Genomic DNA, 21,602 nt, shown 5'->3' on the forward strand with positions numbered 1-21,602 from the left:
TTGAAGTCAATGTAAATTCGTACCAACATTTGTTTTTTATGAGTCTTTTTCATGCAGAAAAGCTTCAGATAATAATACTGAGGAGATTCTTTACTTAGGCCTATTACATGTACTATCAAGATAATGCTGTAAAGTTACATAGGAAAGTACATGTTGAGTTTGCCATTTTGTAGTGTTGTCTGAATGTTTAGTGACATTTTGTATGCCCTATATAGTGCACTCATTGTTTCCCACAATGCATCATGAAAAGTAGTGTACAACTGATGGTCATTAACCGAGCAATATATACCACAATGCATCACGCTCATGAAGAAAGAGCGCAACAGGAACAGCCCCCTATGTCGTAGAAATAGAAACACTTTCATCACAGCACAAACTGCAGGAAACTATTTTATTTCTACATTTAAAGATGGTCGTTCAACATGTCTTTTACCTAAACGTACTCATACTGAGTGTAAAATAAACATTGTAATATTTACTGTCGGATTTTCCACCGGCCGTCGTTGTTGTTGTTTTGCATCTTTTGCTGTTTTTTACATATAGGTCCCTATAGATAACGTAGGGGTCAGTGAGTGGGTGATTTCAGACGCAGCCATTAAATCTGACATTGTGCAATGTTGCTTCTGAAATAATGTTAGTTAAGGGGCTATTTGGCTTTGAGGAATGACTTTAACAGTTCAGCATTTGAGTGTAGGGGTGGTTATAGCCTGTTTGTGTGATATTAACCTATATTAAGGTAATATCCTTCTTATGGTGTGTTCAAATGCAATCTTGTAAAGTATAGATTTTGAAAGAAACAAGTTAAGTCATTTGATTGAGTCATTTCTTGGGTGTTATTTAAGTCATTCATGTATATGCAAAGTGTGTGGGGTAGGTAATGTGGGAACCCACATGTGAATACACTCTCCCCTTATGGGAACTTATTGTCTTTATGGAGACTCCATAATGTAGATAAAGTTATGGCAAATGTTTGGTTAAGGTTATATAAGGGTTAGGCAGGTATAAATTATGGTCACGGTTTAAAATTAGTCTCCAGGAGATTAAGATAAGAAATATGTGTGTGTGTGTGTGTGTGTGTGTGTGTGTGTGTGTGTGTGTGTGTGTGTGTGTGTGTGTGTGTGTGTGTGTGTGTTCCTGTACTTGTTTGAGTGTTAAAACTTGGCTTTAGGGTTAGGATTAGGATTAGGATTAGGTTTAGGTTGGGTTTAGGTTTAGGTTTAGGTTAGGGTTAGGGTTAGGGTTAAGGTTAAGGTTAAGGTTAATGTTAAGGTTAAGGTTAAGGTTAGGGTTAGGGTTAGGGTTAGGGTTAGCCCTCAGGGGTTAGTGTTCGGGGGGTTAGGGGTTAGGGGCTAACCCTGTACACAGTCATATTAGGAGGACTTGGGGAAAAGATGCAAAATTAATTTGCATAAGAAGCATTAGTGTGTGTGTCATTTACTGATACTGACACAGGAGGAGGAGGGCTGTGTGTGTTTGCGTGTGTGTGTGTGTGTGTGTGTGTGTGTGTGTGTGTGTGTGTGTTTTACTTACTGATAGTGACTCAGGAGGAGGAGGGCTGTGTGTGTATATGTATATGTATGTGTGTGTGTGTGTGTGTGTGTGTGTGTCGTCATGGCGGCTCATGTATAGTGAATGAGGAGGCGGTGTCCTCGCAGGAAAACTGGCTGCTTCTGGTTTCCAGACATAAATACAAAGCGGAGCCGGTCTGCGGGAGAAACGGGCACAAAGGAAAGAGGAGCAGTCCTGAGGTTGTGTGTGTTTTTAAAAAGCTGAAGAACACGAGAGTCAGGTAACCAGCTGATCGACTCACAGCACACACACACACACACACACGCGCGCGTCGTCTCTAACAGCGGTGTTATCATGACGGTGTACAGATTTGTACCAGAAAGAACAGGCGGATTTCAGTGTGAGGCTGGAAACACAGCTGATCTACTGTAGCTGTCATTAGACGAGCTGTGTACATGGGAGATTATCACACGTCACGCAGTTGTTCGTGTTGATAAACGCAACACAACGGAGGAAACGTTATTTACACCGATGTGTTGCAGTTCCGCTCGTGTGTGTGTGTGTGTGTGTGTGTGTGTGTGTGTGTGTGTGTGTGTGTGTGTGCATGTACAGGCGATGTAACAGGACACATTACTCTGCCGCTGCTGCCGTGTGTGTTTTTTGCGTGTCCTCCGCTTTAAAACGCGTTGAGCTTTGGATTGTGTCGATGATTTATTGTGATGATAATTAGTCCGAGTTACTTAGTGAAGTTTGCTTGGTTCCAAACTGCTGCCACTGTGGCTCCAGCGCTTATACGTGGCACTGACGGCTTCTACTGTACAGCTGCATTCAGCAGCGAGGAGACAGTGTCCTACTTTTGTATCACTCTCATTTATCTCTTCACTTAACTTTCTAACATCACACGTTCAAACTTTTAGTCCTTATTGTGATTATTTTGATTTTCACTTAATCCTTTTCTAGTGTAAGTCAATTACACTAGAAACCGAGCACTAATGCTTTAGATAGATCAACATGACAACAAGTTCAAGGTCCATCCAGGTCATACTTAGGTGTCAATTAAGTCGTTAACCAAAAGGTTTTAATCCAATCAAAGCTGCAGGTGGAAATGTCAACAAGTTGATAATAAATGGCTTTAAGGCTGGGTGATACCGCCAAAATTAAATCAAGATAAAATCAGTTGATATTGGTAATTCTTATTATACTATTATAAGAATAATTAGTATTATAATAATAGTAATGATTATTATTATTAAAATTCAAAGACTCATGTTTTGTCCTGAGTGAAGCTTGTGGTTTTAAACTCTTCTTATGAGCAGCAACACTTCATTGATTCGGTTTTATCACCCGGCTCTGAGTGGCTTCATTAAATCAACTATCGAAAGGGATTTTTAACCTTCAATTGGATTCACTATTTCTTCGTTCAAATGTTTTTTATTATATTGACCTAAAATGAACCTTTCTCGCATTATCTATCTTTCTTTTTTATTTATGTGCTTTTTTTAATCTAGTGTATAATCCGTTTTAGTGATGATAATTTGCCAGTCATCATACTGTTATTCTGACTGAATGTGTTGAGCCGGTTCAGAGCGTGTCCGTCTGTAGCTTGTGTGTATAACTGGCGATAATAGTAATCTTTCAGGGCACTGTTCTCCTCTTTATATGCACCAGGGGGGAAATCCAATGTGGTGTACAGTATTACAGAGATATGTGTGTGTGTGTGTGTGTGTGTGTGAGTGAGTGTTTTGTCACTTCATCATCTCATCTTGGGAAAACCAGATCTGTGAGAGAAGTGTGGAATTTCTGGCCTTTGGATCAACCCCCCTCCTTCCCAGAAGGAGGTTAACATATACAACATATTAACATATACAAACAGTGACATGGGCCTGATAATGGAAACACACAAGTGTGCATGTGGACACGACTCGTTCCAGTGAGAGCCACATAGTCATTAGAGATATTCCTGCTCAAGGCTGACCCTGCTCTCGAGAAGGCCACAGGCAGATGCTCTGACTGCACTGTAGATTGCCATTTCTAGGTCAGTGGTAGCCCCGCCTCCCCCACCTGCCCCCTGCCCCTTCCGCCTCGTCCTCCTCTGCCTTTCTACCGAAGCCCAGCCCACAAATTAATCTGCAGAGAGCGTGGCGTGCTGAGAGTGTATGGATGGGATGGATGCAGTCTGTCAGCGAGGCCAGTGTACGAGTTAGATCATTCATTCATTATAATCAATGTTCCTTTTTCTGTATCATGGCAAAGGGACTATTTCTCCTGACCTCAGGAGACTTTTATTTTATGAAAAATCAGAGCCCGAACCTTCTTGGTCATCCTGTTGCTGGAAGTAGAGAAGGGATTTGTGGCACGACCTCACCCACGTCTAAGGGAAAGGGTGAGAGAAAATAGTTTTTTTTTAGACCTCCTACAACACTTTCTTTAAAGCTACATCCATACCCTTCTCTTTGGCTAATGCCGGTTGTATTCTTGTTATATGGTCATGTTATACATTACATTACATTACATTTCATTTAGCTGACGCTTTTATCCAAAGCGACTTAATATTAAAATATTAAGATATTTGGCAGAGCCAGTTTTGCTTTGAGGTTTGTTTGATCATGAAAACGAAAGAAGTTGAGGCATTTATCCAATGTACGATGACAATTACTGCACAGAGGTGGGACGTGTGTGTACCTGTCTTTTACTGTCCAGGAAGCCTAAATACCAGTGATTATCAATTAAGAATACATATAAAACCTGCTGCGAATACATACATGTTAATATCGGAATATACATTTTTATTAAATACATCCTGTATATACAAAAACATGCACACAATACCTCAAATCAGTTGTACACAGTGCAGGTCAACAGTTTGCAAATGACTGAGAATATGTGCAACCGCATTCATGCAAGGGCACAGTCAACAAAATCAACTCATAGAATATTTGACAGCAAACAGAACAGCACCACCCACCACTGCATCCATTTTTGTCAGATACGTCGTCTACGCCAGCTCTGCGCCACAAAGCTGTGTCCTCCTGTGACCCTCATCTCTGAGCAGCTGCAGAATATAAAGGAGCTGCAACCACAGCATGGAGAATACTCACAACACTCAGTGATAAGTTCGTGCCATTTATTCTATAACAACATGTAGCAGTGTAGGAAACACACATGAGATTCAAAAGCACCGACTCAATAAGCAAATAACACCCAACAATCACAGAAAAGGCCTTTTTAGCCTGAGGTCTGTTTGTGAGACATTATAATGGGTCTAATTTTACAACCATTATATTAGGTGATTCTGCTATTAATATTTGATCCTTCCAGAAATAAACAAGCAACTTCACTTCAACAACATCCTTTTTTCTTGAAGCACAATAATGAGTCTATTCATCGTGATGTTGTTGTATCAATATTTCAGCCTCAGTTTCTCAGAATCCAACTTTAAACCTTGTTTCATGTGTGCAGTGGAAATTTATTGCGAAGCGTTAGTTTCACAGAGGGAGACAAAACTGGAACTGAAGCTTTATTTGGTCCATGCAAAAAACTGATTCAGTACAAATCTGTGGTTCAAGCAGCAGCGAGTGGGAACTACAAGTGCAGACTGGAGTCTGATTAGAGAGTCAAACACATGTCTGCCAGGATTAAACAATATGGATAAAGAAGAAAGTATCATAACATTTAATGAATTAACAGTAAAAATCCAATATTGCCACAGTGAAGTAATTGATTAGCGACATGGCCTACACTTAAAAATTAAGATTTTTACTAACTTTCATAATTCTATTAATAGCACTTAAATTAAGTTCTTTAGTGAGCAATTTTATTAGTATAACTTATTAGAGTTGAACAAATTAAATACATTTTTTTATGTTGGTCCAACAAAGTTCTTTTTTCAGTGTAATACACTAGCTACTGAACTATAAACAACATGATAAAAATCTATTTTCCTTTCCTTCTATGTGTTGTCATATTGCCACTTCCAGTAGAAACGCCTGCTCTGTAAATCCACGCAGGGTCTGACCCACATTCGGGACAAGGGTCAGGAAGTGAGGTCAGGTGTTGAAGCGTCCAGATTAGTAGGTTTAACCCACATCTGTGTTGGAGGTCGGCGGTCATCTGGGAAGTGTTGAACCAAGAAGTGCGAGAGATTTACAGAAAAGACTGTGCACAGCATCTCCTCTTCATATGTTGTCAGCTGACACACACACACACGCACACACACACACACACACACACACACACACACACACACACACACACACACACACACACACACACACACACACACACACACACACACACAGAGGTGCTGACTGGTGGTTTCTCCTCTGACAGTCTTTGTCAGCTCTTGTTGATCTGAAGACGAATTGATTGCGACGCAGTTTCTCAAATGTCAGAGTTCAAGATCAGGGTTAAACACGTGTGAATATGAGCAACATCATATGTCACAATAATCTGTGGTGTAAAAACTGTGCGTACATGTTGATTTCTGACCTATCAGAGGAAGATGATTTGAGGATAAACAAATAAACAGGAGGGCTTATTTATCAGACATATGAGTGTCTTACTTTGTAAACTCAGAGTGTATTTTCGACACTATCATGTTCACCGCTCTGTGTCCATCGTTGCTGTGGTAACAAAGAGGAGAATATGTATATGTATGTGTGTAGCATCAGGATTTTGCTGTCGATAAATTGTTGTCCTTCCATGTCAAGACGAGGGAAAACAGAGTAATTTCACAATAAAAGCCTCACAACTGTTCCAACTTTACAGGTCTTTCATGGAAAACTGCCACAATGTTGCCTCTTTGTACATTTCTCTACTGGGCTATCAGGAGCGTCTTGTGAATAGACTCCCACTGTGCTGTTCTTACACACAGCTGTCCATACATTCAGAGCGAGCAGCCCTGTGTACTGGATTAACAAGTACACTTGTGTATTCCTCGCTTTTAACGTTTCTGTCCTTGAGCAGTTTCCCTAGAAGACGAGAGGCTGCAATAGGAAATCTTTTTATTTGAGCGCGTGTGAGTGTGTCAAGTCTTTTTGCAGATAGAAATGACAGTCATGGTGGGACCTCTGCTTTGTTCTAATGCTCAGCGAACAGTGTGGTGCAACAGGAAACACATTTGGTAGGATGAGGATTATCAGTTGTCATAGAGGTCTGTGTGGTCAGTAGTTAAACAATACGAGGCTAACATTTTCCTCAATTAGATAAAACGTTAAGCAGCCATAATGACATTTTTGATTTATTTATTTTCCAGGTTTTGAGACATGCATCTGCTCCCTGAAGAATCAGCAGTTAAAAACAGGCAAGAACAAGGGATATACACCGTCAGAGCACGGGCAGCAATTAGCAACAGGCAACAAAATGAGCAGGCAAAATTCAGAAATTGCCAAGTCGTTGAAAACAGTCATGCTGAAGCAGAAAAAAAAACAGATAATCAACAATGTGAAGTTACATCCTGGTAGGGACAATGGACTTTGTGGCAGAGAAGGGGTAGAGATGGGAGTTATAACGAGGAGCTGGTTAAGGAATAAAGAGCAGAGGAAGATGCACGAGGAAGAGTCAGGTGGCTTGAGGGTGGGAGGGGCTGGGGTTGAGCCAGAGTTAGCAACAGGAAGAGACAGGAAATGAATGGATGGAATGATGGATACACAGATTCTGCTGCAACATGTATTTATAGCTTGTTCTAATGACTATCCATATTGTTGTTTCTTTGTTTTAGTGCATTTATTCACTGCTATTAGATATTCCTTTATCTTGATTCTCCGTTTAATAAGTTACAATTACACTCAGTTACATAGATGAGTTATACAATCATTCTTAACTGCAAAGCAGCAAAGATAAGAAATGATCACTAGTAGAGAATAAATACTGGGGGGGGCGATATACAAGTGTACTGGTTGTAATTGCAGTCATTCATTTTATTATGTTCATATGTCATTTATAGGACACACAACCACAAAAATATGTAGATTTGTCTGTCTTTCACTCACTGTTATCTTCTGCTGTACTTGTGTCTGTCGCCTGATGACTCAGTGCTGAATGTGCCATGTTTGACGTGCATCCTTGTCATTAATTTGCCCCTCAGACTCCATCGAAGAGGAGCTTGGACGGCATGCAAAGTTGTGAAATTTCGCCAGACAGCACTGATGATCCTCTTAGTAGCGACCTACACACTCATCGACAGCCTAGAATAGTAGTGATTGGCGCTGGCTTGGCTGGCCTTGCTGCAACTCGGGTCCTACTGAGAAACGGCTTCACGGATGTCACTGTTCTAGAGGCGTCAGACCACATCGGCGGGCGAGTCCACAGCGTTCAGCACGGTGAGAGGACTTGTTACCTTGTTTCATGTTACCTTCAAACTTTGTGATAAAAGGATGGGATAAGTGCATTTATTTCTCATTTAGCTAAATTTAGCAAAGTACATAAATACAACTAAATTAAGATTGCTTCACCTGGCTGGTGCATAATAGTTAATACAAAAGTTCAAATGAACACACTGGACACAATATATAATAACAACCTAATGAAAATAGATAAAAAAAACTAATGAAATGCATAAACATATCCCAATGATAATACTAAATAATAATAATAGTAAGAAGAAGAAGAAGAAGAAGAAGAAGAAGAAGAAGAAGAAGAAGAAATCATTCTAATTAAATTTCATATTGACATGGAAAACTGTCCAATCAGCCTTTCGTTCACACACTCACATTGTTTCCTGGATTAATCTCAATGATGTTCAGATTTAAGAGAAATAATTGTGCTTCTCCTCGATCTGCTTGAGTGACGCTGGTACATTTTGCCAAAACAGTCAAGAAGTGCAAGTGATTTCCATTAGAACAAACTCCTTCAACATGTAACGACAAACAAATGAGAACAGGGTCGACTCGAAGCGCTGATACTGTAGCTAGATTTAAAAACAGAACACAAGTGAACTTACTCTAACAACAGTTAAATGCAAATGTGTAAAATATGTCTTTTATTTGAGTGCTTCTTTCGTTATCGAAGAATTGTTTGAGCCATTTCTGTCTTTTATTGTAAAATGAATGTAATAATACTTCCTTTAGAAAAATGATATAATTAATGTTATTCCAGTGGGCTTCAGTAACTACAGAATGTTAATTGAATTGACCTTCCTCTCGAACAGGTTAATTATCTAAAACTTAACTGACTTTGTAAAGCCTTTATCTTTGTAAAGCCTTTATCTTCTGTTTCATTTAAAGCCACACGGGAGACTTGAGTTCCAAACAGCTCTTTATTTTTGTTTCAAACTCACACTGATCTCTGTGCTTTTTCTTTGGTTTGCAGGTGAAGCAACTTTGGAGCTCGGAGCCACCTGGATCCATGGCGCCAACGGGAACCCAGTGTACCACCTGGCAGAGGACAACGGGCTGCTGGAGCACACCACAGATGGGGAGAGGAGCGTGGGACGCATCAGCCTGTACACCAAGAATGGTGTCGCTCACTACCAGACCAATGTTGGGAAGAGGATCCCCAAGGACCTGGTGGAGGAGTTCAGTGACCTGTACAACGAGGTGAGGGGGACGCATATGCACACATTGGTTCACGCATGGAGTCACAATTGCATGGAAATGTGAATCTGCCACTTCCACTCTCTATGCTACTAAGCAGCTGCACATGCACGTCCGTTTGGTAAAAAGCTGGGCTAATGGTGGCTATTCCACCATTAGCAACAACCGCCAAGAGTAAATGCAACTAGAAAGTTCCTCCTGCCGAGAAATTTCGAATGGGTGCCTAGTGCTTGCTGCCGGCTCCAGAGAGACTCTTTCCATTTGAGAGAGAGACAGACTGGCTGCTTTAAGAGAGAGAGAAAATGTACCAGTTTGAGAGAGAGAGAGAGAGAGAGAGAGAGCGAGAGAGAGAGAGAGAGAGAGAGAGAGAGAGAGAGTGAGAGAGAGAGAGAGAGAGAGAGAGAGAGAGAGAGAGAGAGAGAGAGAGAATCACAAGACTTGGCCGAACAAGCAGATATCTACATTATTGGTGAGAGTTAAGAAATGGGACCGTGGTAGCGAGTTAGGATTTATTTTTCCGTTTTGCTCTTTCCAGAAATTTCTATCAAAATTAACATGAGACCCAATGGAGAGTCTGCGCCGGAAATAATTTTGTGATTTTTCGTGACAGACGGAGGTAGAGCTCCGAGAGATTTGAGAGTGACATGTCTGCGAAGGAAACTATTTGGACTTCGTTTTGATCTAAAATCATGTCTGACAACCTCCATTTGTGGATTTGAGAGCAGTTTTAGTGAAGGAAAAAGGGCCTAAAAACAGTCATTTTCGGCCTCTCGCTCTTTTGGGCGAGAGACCTTGAGTCCCGTTGTACGTTTTCGGCCGTTTTATCGCGATTTGTTCGCGAACCGTTTCACGAAATTCTTAGAAAAGTCATAGCACACCATTCGACATAATTCCACAGGTTTTTTGTAGGTCTTGTGTATGTGCGACAAAATTTGCGGGAGGAGTAGCGTGCCGAAAATGTACGGAATAAGAATATGAAGAATATATGTCGTGGAATAACAATATGAGTGCAATGCATTGCCTAGTGGTGCCTGGTGCCTGCACCACTAGGCCACTAGGCACTAGACAAAATAAGCCTCCATCCCAAAGTGTTAGTATTTAACGTCCTGGAGATGAAACTCAACAATCAACTATTTTTGTAGTGATCCCACCTACTGCAGTTTTCATGTATTTTATCACTACATGGGTTTGAGTTGTCGGTGCATCCATTCTGTTCTTGTGAACAAGATCTCAGGAAATCCTGAAGGGAATTTTATTTACTGCCATCACAAACATCCATTTGGACTCAAGGATGATCTGATTAGAGTTTGGCGGTCAAAGATGAGGATTCACTGCAAATCATTGGTGTAGGCAAACATTTCTAGTTATTTTCTGGTGGTTTCTTTGTGATAGTCAAAGCAGAGTTCAACATTTGACAGAATTGACACAATCAAATGTTGGCCCCATCTGCTCTGAACTGAACCAAACTGGTTTCTTTGTTTCCTCTTTTTGTGTCTTATGCTTTCTTTACATCCTTCCTCATTCTGTTTGCTCCAGATTGACCCTGTCTGTCACCTCTCACCCTGCTGTAGGTGTACGAGCTGACTCAGGAGTTCTTCCAGAACGGGAAGCCAGTTTGTGCTGAGAGCCAGAACAGCGTTGGCATCTTTACACGAGATGGGGTCCGCAAGAAGATCATGTTGGATCCCGATGATTCAGAGAGCATCAAGAAGCTCAAACTGTCCATGCTTCAACAGTACCTCAAGGTGTGTGTGTGTGTGTGTGTGTGTGTGTGTGTGTATTCTCAATGTCCACTGTGTCTGTCAGTGTGTGACACAGGTTTTTCTTCTGGTGATGTTTTGCTACAGCTCTAAAAAAATAAACAGGCCGTAACAATATAATAAATGATATGAAAACATAGTTCTTTAACAAACCTTCACATCTAATCTGTTTGCCTACTGGTTTTGTAAATGTGAGGGTTAATTAGATAATAGTCAGCTATTAATTACATTTAAATTGATTTATTAATTAGACAGTAATTGAGCTCTTATTTACTTATTTACTTCTTACTATTCTTCTTGTAGATAGCCACAGATAAATATGCAGGCTTGCGCTTTCTGTTTTTTGGGGCAAATTGTGGTTTATTCAGAAGTTGTTTACCGGTAGGATTTTTATTCTGAGAGCCTGAATTCAATGTAAAAACATCCGGTCTTCATACAGACTTAATTCTGAATAGCTATTAAGTATAATCATGTTATTTATCTCTTGACATACACAGAAACACACTGGAGTGTGTTATTAAATGCAGCAGAGAGGAGACGGAGGCACATTAACCACCAGGTACCTGTTACCACACTGGCTCAGCAGCTAGCTAACGAGGCCGTGGCAGTCGCATAATTTAGCGTTTTAATAACTCCCCACCAGTATGTGTCCTCTAAATAAAACAACATGGTTAATCCGGTTTAATGATGCTGGTGAGTTCAGAGCTGTAGCTGTAGAAATGAGTTGTTGTAGAAAACAGTACAGTACCGACAGGAATATATGGATTCAAAGGAGACATATTCTGCCTATTTTCAGGTTGATAATTTTAACTTTTTATTATTTGAAAAGGTTTTCATGCTCTAATGTTCAGGAAACACATCTCACTCCTCAGACTGTCAACTGCTGCAGCTCCTCTTTTCAGCCTCTGTCTGAAACACTTGGTTTTAACTCCTGTTTCTTTAAGCCCCCCCGATAAAGTGGGAGTTTCGGCCGCACCACCAACGAGGCGTTTCAGGAGCTTCAGGTGTTTTCTGTGCTGGAGTGGAGATCTGTTTACCACTGACTTTGGGCTTCTTAGCTTTGCAGATCTTTTATATACACAAAAACCTATACAACATACTCGAGGAGAGGAAAAAAATGAAACAGCATCATATGTCTCCTACATTGCAAGGGTTGTGTCTCCAGAATCTTTTCTATGGATGAAACACTAAACTGACGATTGACAAGTAGTATAGCAGATCTAATTCTCTATGATGAAATGTGCTCCTGTTTCAGGTTGAGAGTTGTGAAAGCAGCTCTCCCAGTATGGATGAGGTGTCTCTGAGTGAGTTTGGTGAGTGGACAGAGATCCCTGGTGCCCATTATGTTATTCCTGAAGGCTTCATGAAGATCGTGGAGCTCCTGGCCCGGGACATTCCCTCCCGCACCATCAGCCTTAGCAAACCGGTCCGCTGCATCCACTGGAACTATTCAGCCCAGCATCAGGAGGTGATCGCCAAGAGCAGCGACACCAACCAGGACAACAACCACAACACGAACAACCACACCTGCCAGCCTCAGGACCCGCTGCTACTGGTTCGCCCCATTTGCGTGGAGTGCGAGGACGAGGAGTGGATCGTGGCCGATCACGTGATCGTGACAGCTTCTCTGGGCGTACTGAAGCAGAACCACGAAGCCATGTTCTCCCCGTCTCTGCCAGAGGACAAGGTGCTCGCCATAGAGAAGCTGGGCATCAGCACCACCGACAAGATATTCTTGGAGTTTGAAGAGCCCTTCTGGAGCCCGGAGTGCAACAGCATCCAGTTTGTGTGGGAGGATGAGGCTCAGCTGGAACAGCTGGCCTACCCCGAGGAGCTGTGGTACAAGAAGATCTGCAGCTTCGACGTCCTCTACCCCCCCGAACGCTACGGCTACATGCTGAGCGGCTGGATCTGTGGGCAAGAGGCACTGTACATGGAGCGCTGTGATGACGAAACAGTGGCTGAGACCTGCACTGAGCTGCTGAGGCGCTTTACAGGTCAGGACATGAACACACAGGAAATAAAGCTTTCTGGTTCCCCAACCTCCTTCCTGTTCACGCTATAGAAGCTTTGTGGGATTTAATTAACTCCCTTTTTTAAACTTTTTACTTATTTGCTATTTGATTTGATTTGATCATCATTTAATTAAAGAAAACTTCTCAAGGACAAAATATTCTTTACAAAAACAGCCAACTTTTCTTTGTAATTCTTTGTCATTTCTGACCATTTTAGTAAGGATCAGTAATCTAAAGCTAACACAATAGCCTTAGCTGACTGAGCCTGTTAGTTCAGTGACTCATAGGATCCGTGGCCCAACTATGGGTCATTGTGTTTCTTCTGAAGGAAATGAAATAAGCCTTGGCTGTGACGTAAGTGTCTTTTTTTCACGGGTAAAGGCTGACAGATAATACAGCTGGATGACTCAGGTGTCTGTTTTTGGGTCCAGTGAGGAAAAGTGTCACCACCACAAAAGCAACACTGAGCAAGAGGAGCGATCACGTGTTAGATAAGAAGAGGAATTTTCTTCAACCGATACTTGATCATTACACCTTTTGTAAAAATCACTTGAACAAAGGATTTCATTTATATTCATTTCATCAGTAAATTAGAAAAATGTAGAGAGAAATGACTATTACTTGGTGTACTTAGTGATTCTTTTATTTCATCTTGTGTAGTATCAATTTTTTTATTCTTGTATGTACATGTTAGAAAATATCTAACAACAAGATAATAACTTGTACCCACAAAGTAATAACTTGAGTCCACAAGATAATTCTTATCTCTAGTCATTTATCTTATTTATCTTGTGTGTTATTCTCATTGTGCGCTAAGATATTTTTATCGTGTGCCCACATGATTAATAACTTGTGCCCACAATTTGTATTTATCTTGTCCACACAAGAAAAAAAGGGCGTTTTCTGTACTGCTGGGCTTCTGTAGCCGCTTCAGACATGGGTCACAGTGCGAGAGCAGAAACAGCGACTGTCATTGTCGTGATGAGGTCGGTGGACCTATGGATGCATACTGTAAATCACACACCCACACACGCACATTTAGGTCATTGCGGTTTAATCCTCTCAGCTGTTGCTTAATTACATATAGACTCGCTGGTGCCTCTCCGCTCACAGAGGGTCACAAGTTGATTAGTCTCGACAGATGGGATGTCCCAGTAAAAGGCCTCAACTGACGGCCGCCACAGTCTTAGTTTGAACTGGTTTGGATCTGTGATGCACTGGATGTTTGAGAATCCAGACTGTCCGTGATTGTCGTTAAGTTTCTCCCTCCACCATCTGCACTGACTCCCTCTCTCCGTCTCTCGTCTGTTTGTCCGTCCACAGGGAACCCTGACATTCCAAAGCCCCGGCGTGTCCTGCGCTCCTCGTGGGGCAGTAACCCGTTCATCCGAGGATCCTACTCCTTCACCAGGGTGGGCTCCAGCGGTGGGGACTGTGAGAGACTGGCCATGCCACTGCCTTACGCCAACAGCACCAAGGCTCAAGTAAGAGAACCACAACCACAACAAAACACAATGCAACACAACACAACACATGGAGTGTACACAATAGTTATAAACACCTCTACCATGGAATGCAGTTCCTGAAAGTAACTACCCATGTGAAGTTTATAACATTAGACTTAGTTGTGCTGTTGTAGTCATTATTTTCATGCATGTTACTTTGTCCACTAGGGGGTTTGAGCCTTTAGAGTAATAGTAAAATACATTTTCAAAAAATATATATTTTTAATTAAGATAAAAAGGAAAAACTTTCTTGTTTTTGGTCCTGGCAAATACAAATAATTCATGAAACCGAGTGAGTGAGTCACTTAAAGTATTGTGTAATTCTGTATTTTACAGGTTTCCCTAGGAAAGCGCCCTGGAGGTTTTTGAATGCATTTTTATTTTTATTATAATTATTTTCATAAATTATAATATATGATTGCGTATCAGTGCACTTGAAGGGGGGAAACAATCTGAGATACTTTTTTCTCAATTACGACTTTATTTTCATAATATTATGACCTTTTCTGATTAAATTCTCATTATTATCAACATTATCCTCAAAATCTCATTTTATATCTATATATCTACAAAAAAGATATTAAATTAAAATATTAAAACAATTATTCACAACTGGTGCAGATGATTCGGGAGTATCTTCTACGAGAGCCTTTACTCAGACTGTACATCTAGTTGTTTACAATCCCTGCTCACACTCGAAAGCATCTCACTCTAACGCGACAGTGTCACATCCCAGCACATGCAGGGCAAGTACAGCTGGTGTCGGGGGGTAATGAATCCTGACTCCTGGCCAGGAGTCTAGACCATGAAACCTGACACCTTCTGGGTGAAGGGCAGGACAGGGGGGCTGAGGTTCTGTTTGCTCACATGACACTGGTGAAGGAACGGTATGACCCCTCCGCTGACGGCCTTCAGCCCCCCCGTCAAACTGAAATCTTAAGCCCTGAGGAAAGTGACTGTAGCCTCCTACACGTCGAGCGCTAACAAGGGAATCACTGATGGAAATAGAAAATACTTCAGCACGAGAGGCCAAGAATATGCTGACAGTGACGGATCTTGATTCTCTCGTCTAAAAAGATTCTCTCCTTCTCTCCCCTTCCCTCGTCCTCAGCCTCTGCAGGTCCTGTTCGCTGGAGAGGCCACCCACAGAAAATACTATTCCACTACCCATGGTGCTTTGCTGTCAGGACAGAGAGAAGCCACTCACCTGGTAGAGATGTACCAGGACCTGCACAGAGCTCAAACCACGAAGCCTAATATGTAAATAAAACAAACCTCTGACTAATACTGAAAAATAAAAACACAAACAATAGAAAACTGTGGGTTTTTAATCTTTTTATTTTGAAGATTAAGTTATACTTAAAAACATAGCTCGGGCATTATTACATTGTTAACAAATGAATATTGTTTCTATTGTACTGTAGATTGAAATCACGCTAATTTTCTTTGGGATGTACTGGTCAAACGTTTCCAATGGTGCTGTCATTTTTGTGTCTTTATCATTTTATCTTATGTCGTTCTTTTTTAAATCAGTAATTTAATGGTTATAATAACAGCTTCTGTAATTTAACTTGTTTTTGTAAGTGCCTTCTGTATGTAACGTTATGTTCTTTCAAAAATAATGGAAAATACTAAATAAGTATTCAGAAAGTTTTAACAAAATAAAAACTCTATGATCATCAAACAACACCAGCTCCGTGATGTTCATTCAGTAAACGATTAACCGTCTTCACTTCTTGAATCAGTGAGAGAGAGAGAGACAGAAAGTGATCGCACATGAGAGGAAAAGAAAAGGCTCCGGCGCTGTAAAGCTGTGCCAACGTGACAGATGGTGTTGGAACAGACCTCAACCCAGTCCTCACTTCTGTTGGACAACAGTGTTAATCCTCCTCATCGGTGACAAAACACAATCAGATGCTGAGAAGAACTGGGAGAGTTTTAATTAGCTACGGAACAACTGCCTTCCTTCCAACTCACAGTTGTACGCTACATATTTCTTTTTAACTGTTCACAAAGTGGAAGGAAATCAAGAATTGTTTTACTAATTCTCCATTTTGTTATGCGCTAACTGAAAAATAATGGAGAACATTGTCTATTTACTTTGTAAAATGTCAATCTACATGTTCTCTCAGTGTTTGTGTGGAGTTTTTCTCCAGATGCTCCGGCTTCCTAGCACGACGTGTAGATTGGGGTTCGGATAATTAGAGATTAAAAATGGCAGTAAGGGTAAAAGTGAACATGGATGGTTGTTTTGTCTCTCTATTTTGGCCGTTCAATACCCTGGCGACCTACGCTGTCCAGGGTGGATCCCGCTCCCCCCCAACGCCAGCTGGGATTGGCTCTAGCCCCGTCCCGTGACCTGCCTCGACCATTTGGGTTGGGAGGAGAGAGATTAAGGAAAAGAGAAATGGAAGAGCGGGGGAGAGAGAAGATAGAGACCAGGAACAGCTACTGCCAGACTGTTTGGTATAATGACAATAATTATAATTTACAGCAGTAATAATAAGACAGTAGCACAAATTAATCTAATTGTTATTTATTTCTCTGTCAATGCATTTGGCCCATCTGTTTTTAGGACTGCAACACAACTCTAATTAACAAACATATACATGTTCTTACACGATTACATTTACAAAACTTGGGGGGCAAAAGGAAAAAGAGAAGACAGTTTCAGTTCGCAGGCGAGAAGTCAGAGGTTCAGGCAAACATCTGACTGTGAGAGACAAAGACAAGGTCACGGGAAACTAACAAATCAATAACCAGGATCACTAAACACAAAAGGAACGGGCTGGAACATTTGGTATTAAAATGCAACTGACACTGAGGGAGGGGACCACAAGGACACAGATGAAACTAATCAGAGCGGGACGCAACGTCACAGACGGGAAACACACAATGGCAGGAAGTGAAGAATGAGACGAGATTTGAGGAGAGTATATAAAAATAAAACAGGAAACAATGAAAAAAATGATATAATGAAAAGCATAACCCAGGGAGCAGACCGGGACATGACACAGAAACTGGAAAAGACAACAGTCTCCTTAAATGAAACCACATTTAGATTCACTTGATCCGGATTTCAATTTGGATCTGTAACAAATTGCACACACTCATAAATATCAGTCTCCTAAATGTGCCTAATGTTTTTTCATTAAGATCCATGAATTATTCTATGAGAGATCAAGGAAAATGTTGAAAATGGCCTCACAGTGTTTAAGAAAGACGGAAAAAAGATTCCTGGCTTCACCTCTTGATTTGGAAATGAAGCAAAACGAGTTCTTCCTTGGGTGATGCCCCACCCCTCCACAAAATGTCATAGAAATCAGTTGCGTAGTTTTTGCACAATCCTGCTAACAAACAAACAAACAGATGAAAACATAACATCCTTGGAAGAGGTAAAAAGCCTAAACAGCTGCACAGACCTGTTTATGTTGTATCACTGTGAACAAACCTCTTAAAATGACAAATTACACTCTTTCAATTACACATTGACATTTGTCTTGTTAGTGTGGAACCATTGATTTGTGCAGCTTTAACACATGAACTTGTTTCATTGACAAACTTATGACGGGGGGTTGTTATGCTGAGTCTGTGTACGAGGATTTACAGCTGAAACCTTGTGTTCTGTGAGGCCAGTGTACTCGCCCTCCCTCTCTCCTCCTTCATTCAGACGGCTGGAAAGCACAGAGGGAAACACGGGGACAAGTTCTGGCAGGAGTCCCAGTGCAGCAGGAGGACACGTGAGGCTGCAGAGGCCAGAGGACTTAACCATTCAGCTGCAGCTCCATCACCAGAGGGTGAAGTCGTTTGTCTCACTGCTCTGTTCAAACAGGCTGCTCATTACATCTGGAAACAGGGTTTTCAAAGACTGGAAGAAAGAAAGAAACGGGACATGACGGGGGCCCTCAGGTGGAAACAAAGCTGAACTCAAAACAAACCACATTAATGACCAGCGGTTAAATAGAGTTAGTTGCAATTCCCGAAACATTAGAGGTAATTCCTTTTATCATTTGTACAAATAATAACTTATACTTAAATTGTATAATAAAACATATAAATTGATTTAATTTACACAGTGAAAAGTATTAAAAAACATAAATTAAAGAATATCATTTACCTCTTATATCGTCTCTTTTCACTGGGACTATTTGTCTTTAGTATGAAGTAGTTCTAAAGAATATTGGACAATTCAGATTAAAGTGTTTCTGAAAAAAGACATTTTACTTTTCAAAATAAAACTTAAAGAACACCAAAAATCTGGCTAAATAAAACTAAAGTTGTATGCATCGCTCAGGAAAAATATTCGGTTTGTAAATTGAATTATCCGTCAAAATATATATATTTTTTAAGAGCACATAACCTTTGTAGTTGGTAGCTTGTACCCTATTACTCATTTGTCATCGTCAATGATACGTGATATCCTGTTTCCTGATTTCTAAAATACACAACCAACACCTACATGTTCCCTAGAAACATTTTTCAGGCATGAATCTGCCATTATTGTTATTTTCTCTCAGCTGAGATGGAAGTACACTGAACACTGCCCTCACGACCAATTACACACAAGCAGGATATTGAGAAGCAAGTAATGAGGTCAGACCCCTGAGAGGTGCACTGCATTGGTCTTAGTGTTAGATACTGTCTGACCTTTTGTCAGATTCAGTGAGTTCATCACTGTCTCAGAGTGATTTATCCCGTGACCCACAGAGGCAGAGGTGTGCAATTCAATGATTTATCACAAAGAGAGGAGCACAGGCTTATGGCATGGTGAGACAGGGAAGGGTTAAACAGCAGTGGAGGGACTCAAAACAAGTAAACAAGTCCATGGGGAGGAATTAGTGATGGTATGTTTGAACCCGAGACCCAAACGTAGGCTACCATGTGTAAAGGGGGTGAGCCAGTTAAAGTCCTGTTTCAAGACGTGTATCATTCAGCAGAGAACTAAATGACTCATGACAAATCAGTCTTCACATTACACATAGGGCACTTCACTGGTTTGTTTAGAGTGCTGGTTCCAGCACGTTGTGGGTCAAGAATGGAGAACATGTACAGTTAAGGTCTTCTCAGGTCCACAACCGAGCATCTTCGTCATCATCAATACCATCTGACATCAGAAGAGAGGCAGCTCCAGCTACTGTATTAAGCCTCAATTACGCTGCTTGATTGCCCATTTCAAACATTGTAACTGCTCACTCACTTTCATGTGTCTTTAACGTTGGCATGATTGTTAAGCAAAACATCCACTAGAGGGCAGCGCAGAGTGAAGCGTTTCCGACAACAACAAATGGCTGGATGCGATAATGTTGTGTTTGTCCATGTGCCCCGGCAAAGGAACACGATTTCCAGTAGTACTGCTCCATTTCGTCCATTTCATCCATATCTGCAATGTGTATAAATATAGACAAAATAAACAGACAGAGTACGGACAGAAGGTTCCCTCTTTTTTCATATATGTATCAAACATTGAGCAAAAAGTTCTTCTGTTCACCAGCATCCTCAGAGCCAAGTGAGGCTCTGACATTTACGTTCTCACATTCAGCCCCTCCGGAAACTTTCAGGAGAATGTGTGGACTTCAGTGCGTGTGTAAAAGCAGCTATATATAACTTTGGTCTTATTTCAATTTGAGATGTCTTTTGAGATTTTTGCTGCCACCCAAAGGAGGTGAATAACATTTCTTAGCTGGTCTTTTTGGCTTCTTATACACCAGCACTGTGTCGTGCGATGGTGATACTTGTAGTTAACTCAAGAAATGAATTTGACCTCGTAATTATAAGACACAGATTTAAAAAGTACTTGACAATGTGAGCAAATACAATTTAAAGCAATTTTTATTGATGACAACAAATGGGTGAAAATGAGTCGTAAAACATTTCCATCTATTGCAGTCATCGTAGAAGGCTGATTATCTTTTGGGAACGTTTTTTTTTTTTTTCAGCAACAAGGATGAAGTTCATGGATCCATTGGCAGACCTGGTGATGGTCGACAAAAAGAAACACTTATAAAGACAAACTGCACACTTAATTGCCCAGATAAGTGTTGAGGTAATGTGTAAAATACTATTCAGATGAACGGGCATGAGTACAATCATTCATACATAAACTATGTACAGAGAGGTACATGAACACTCAGACACCGTCTCTCAGTTGCACAGTATAATGAAATTGTGTCATTGCAACAAAGTTTGATTTGAAAAAATTAAATACTTAAATACATAGATGTTTCAGACTGAATCAATAAATTAAATCAGAAATGAGTCAGGTTGACATTTGGAGAGGCAGAAAATCAAGACGTAAGCCAGAGGAGTGATTCCGGCGTACTTGGCACCTCTAGTCTGCAGTTTCCGAGCGCACGTGGTTCTGCAACATCGTCAGCAGGTCCATTTTCACAAACGAGTTCATGTAGTGTCGGTATGAAATAAACACAAAGGTGATGATAAGGTCCTTTTGGCAATGATCCTCGAAAGCACTTGCATGTAGTTGAATCAGATTCAATCTGTGTAACTTCCCAACCGATAGATAGAGACATGAGATATAATGGCGTGAGAGAAAAGAGGGAAACTGTACGTCGAGTTCACACATCGTCTCTGCGTTTCCCAAATCTTCCCCGAACATGTAAGTGAACAGTTAGTTTTTCATTCTACACCAGAAGATGCCACCGGGCACCCGCCCCTCACAGAAAAAAAAAAAAAAGTTTCCGATAAAAGCGCTCAGGAAAAAAGTGCATCATATTTTGTCAAATACTGAGAAATAGCTAAACATTAAAAACAACACTCTTATAATAAACATCTGAAATATCTTTTTTTTTTCTCACTAGTGCAACAACAGACTGGATCAAATAAACAGAAACGTTATTAACCTGCAGGCAATCAAAGCTCTTTAAACATCGAATAATTTTCTTGCCACAGTAGCAGAACAGTTAAGAAGGCAACTTAATGATTGATGCTCGAACACAAACATGCCAACATTATACACATCGCTCTTTTTTTTTTTATATAGAAATAAATAGCGGAATTATCATATTAATCCTCTTCTTAAATAATTCCCATCTGTATATGACTCTGATGCACATTTTTATATAAAGTATCTAATACACAACTTCAATTTCAACACTACTGTTATACATAATATAATTCTCTATGTTGCTTTCATTCGACTTTGGAGAGAAAATGCTTACAGAATGAAGACCTGTAAAAGTCAACGTTTTCCACTCATATTTATGACCTATATATTATATAACATCAAATGTTGGTCCTTTTTTTCTGGTTTTTGGTGATTTTCTT

At 40.6% G+C, this 21,602-nt stretch overlaps 1 protein-coding gene across 1 annotated transcript; it reads left to right on the forward strand.

Moving 5' to 3' along the window:
* The first annotated feature begins 1,632 nt into the window (after positions 1-1,632).
* On the forward strand, positions 1,633-16,010 carry smox (spermine oxidase). Its single transcript, XM_034583690.1, has 7 exons — positions 1,633-1,789; positions 7,595-7,829; positions 8,818-9,044; positions 10,613-10,786; positions 12,057-12,798; positions 14,140-14,300; positions 15,433-16,010. Exons 2-7 carry the CDS (start codon positions 7,622-7,624, stop codon positions 15,583-15,585), a joined length of 1,665 nt encoding a protein of 554 aa, XP_034439581.1. The 5' UTR covers positions 1,633-1,789; positions 7,595-7,621; the 3' UTR covers positions 15,586-16,010.
* Positions 16,011-21,602: the final 5,592 nt, after the last annotated feature.

This window comes from Hippoglossus hippoglossus, chromosome 1 (assembly GCF_009819705.1).
Source record: "Hippoglossus hippoglossus isolate fHipHip1 chromosome 1, fHipHip1.pri, whole genome shotgun sequence".
Lineage (NCBI taxonomy): Eukaryota > Metazoa > Chordata > Actinopteri > Pleuronectiformes > Pleuronectidae > Hippoglossus > Hippoglossus hippoglossus.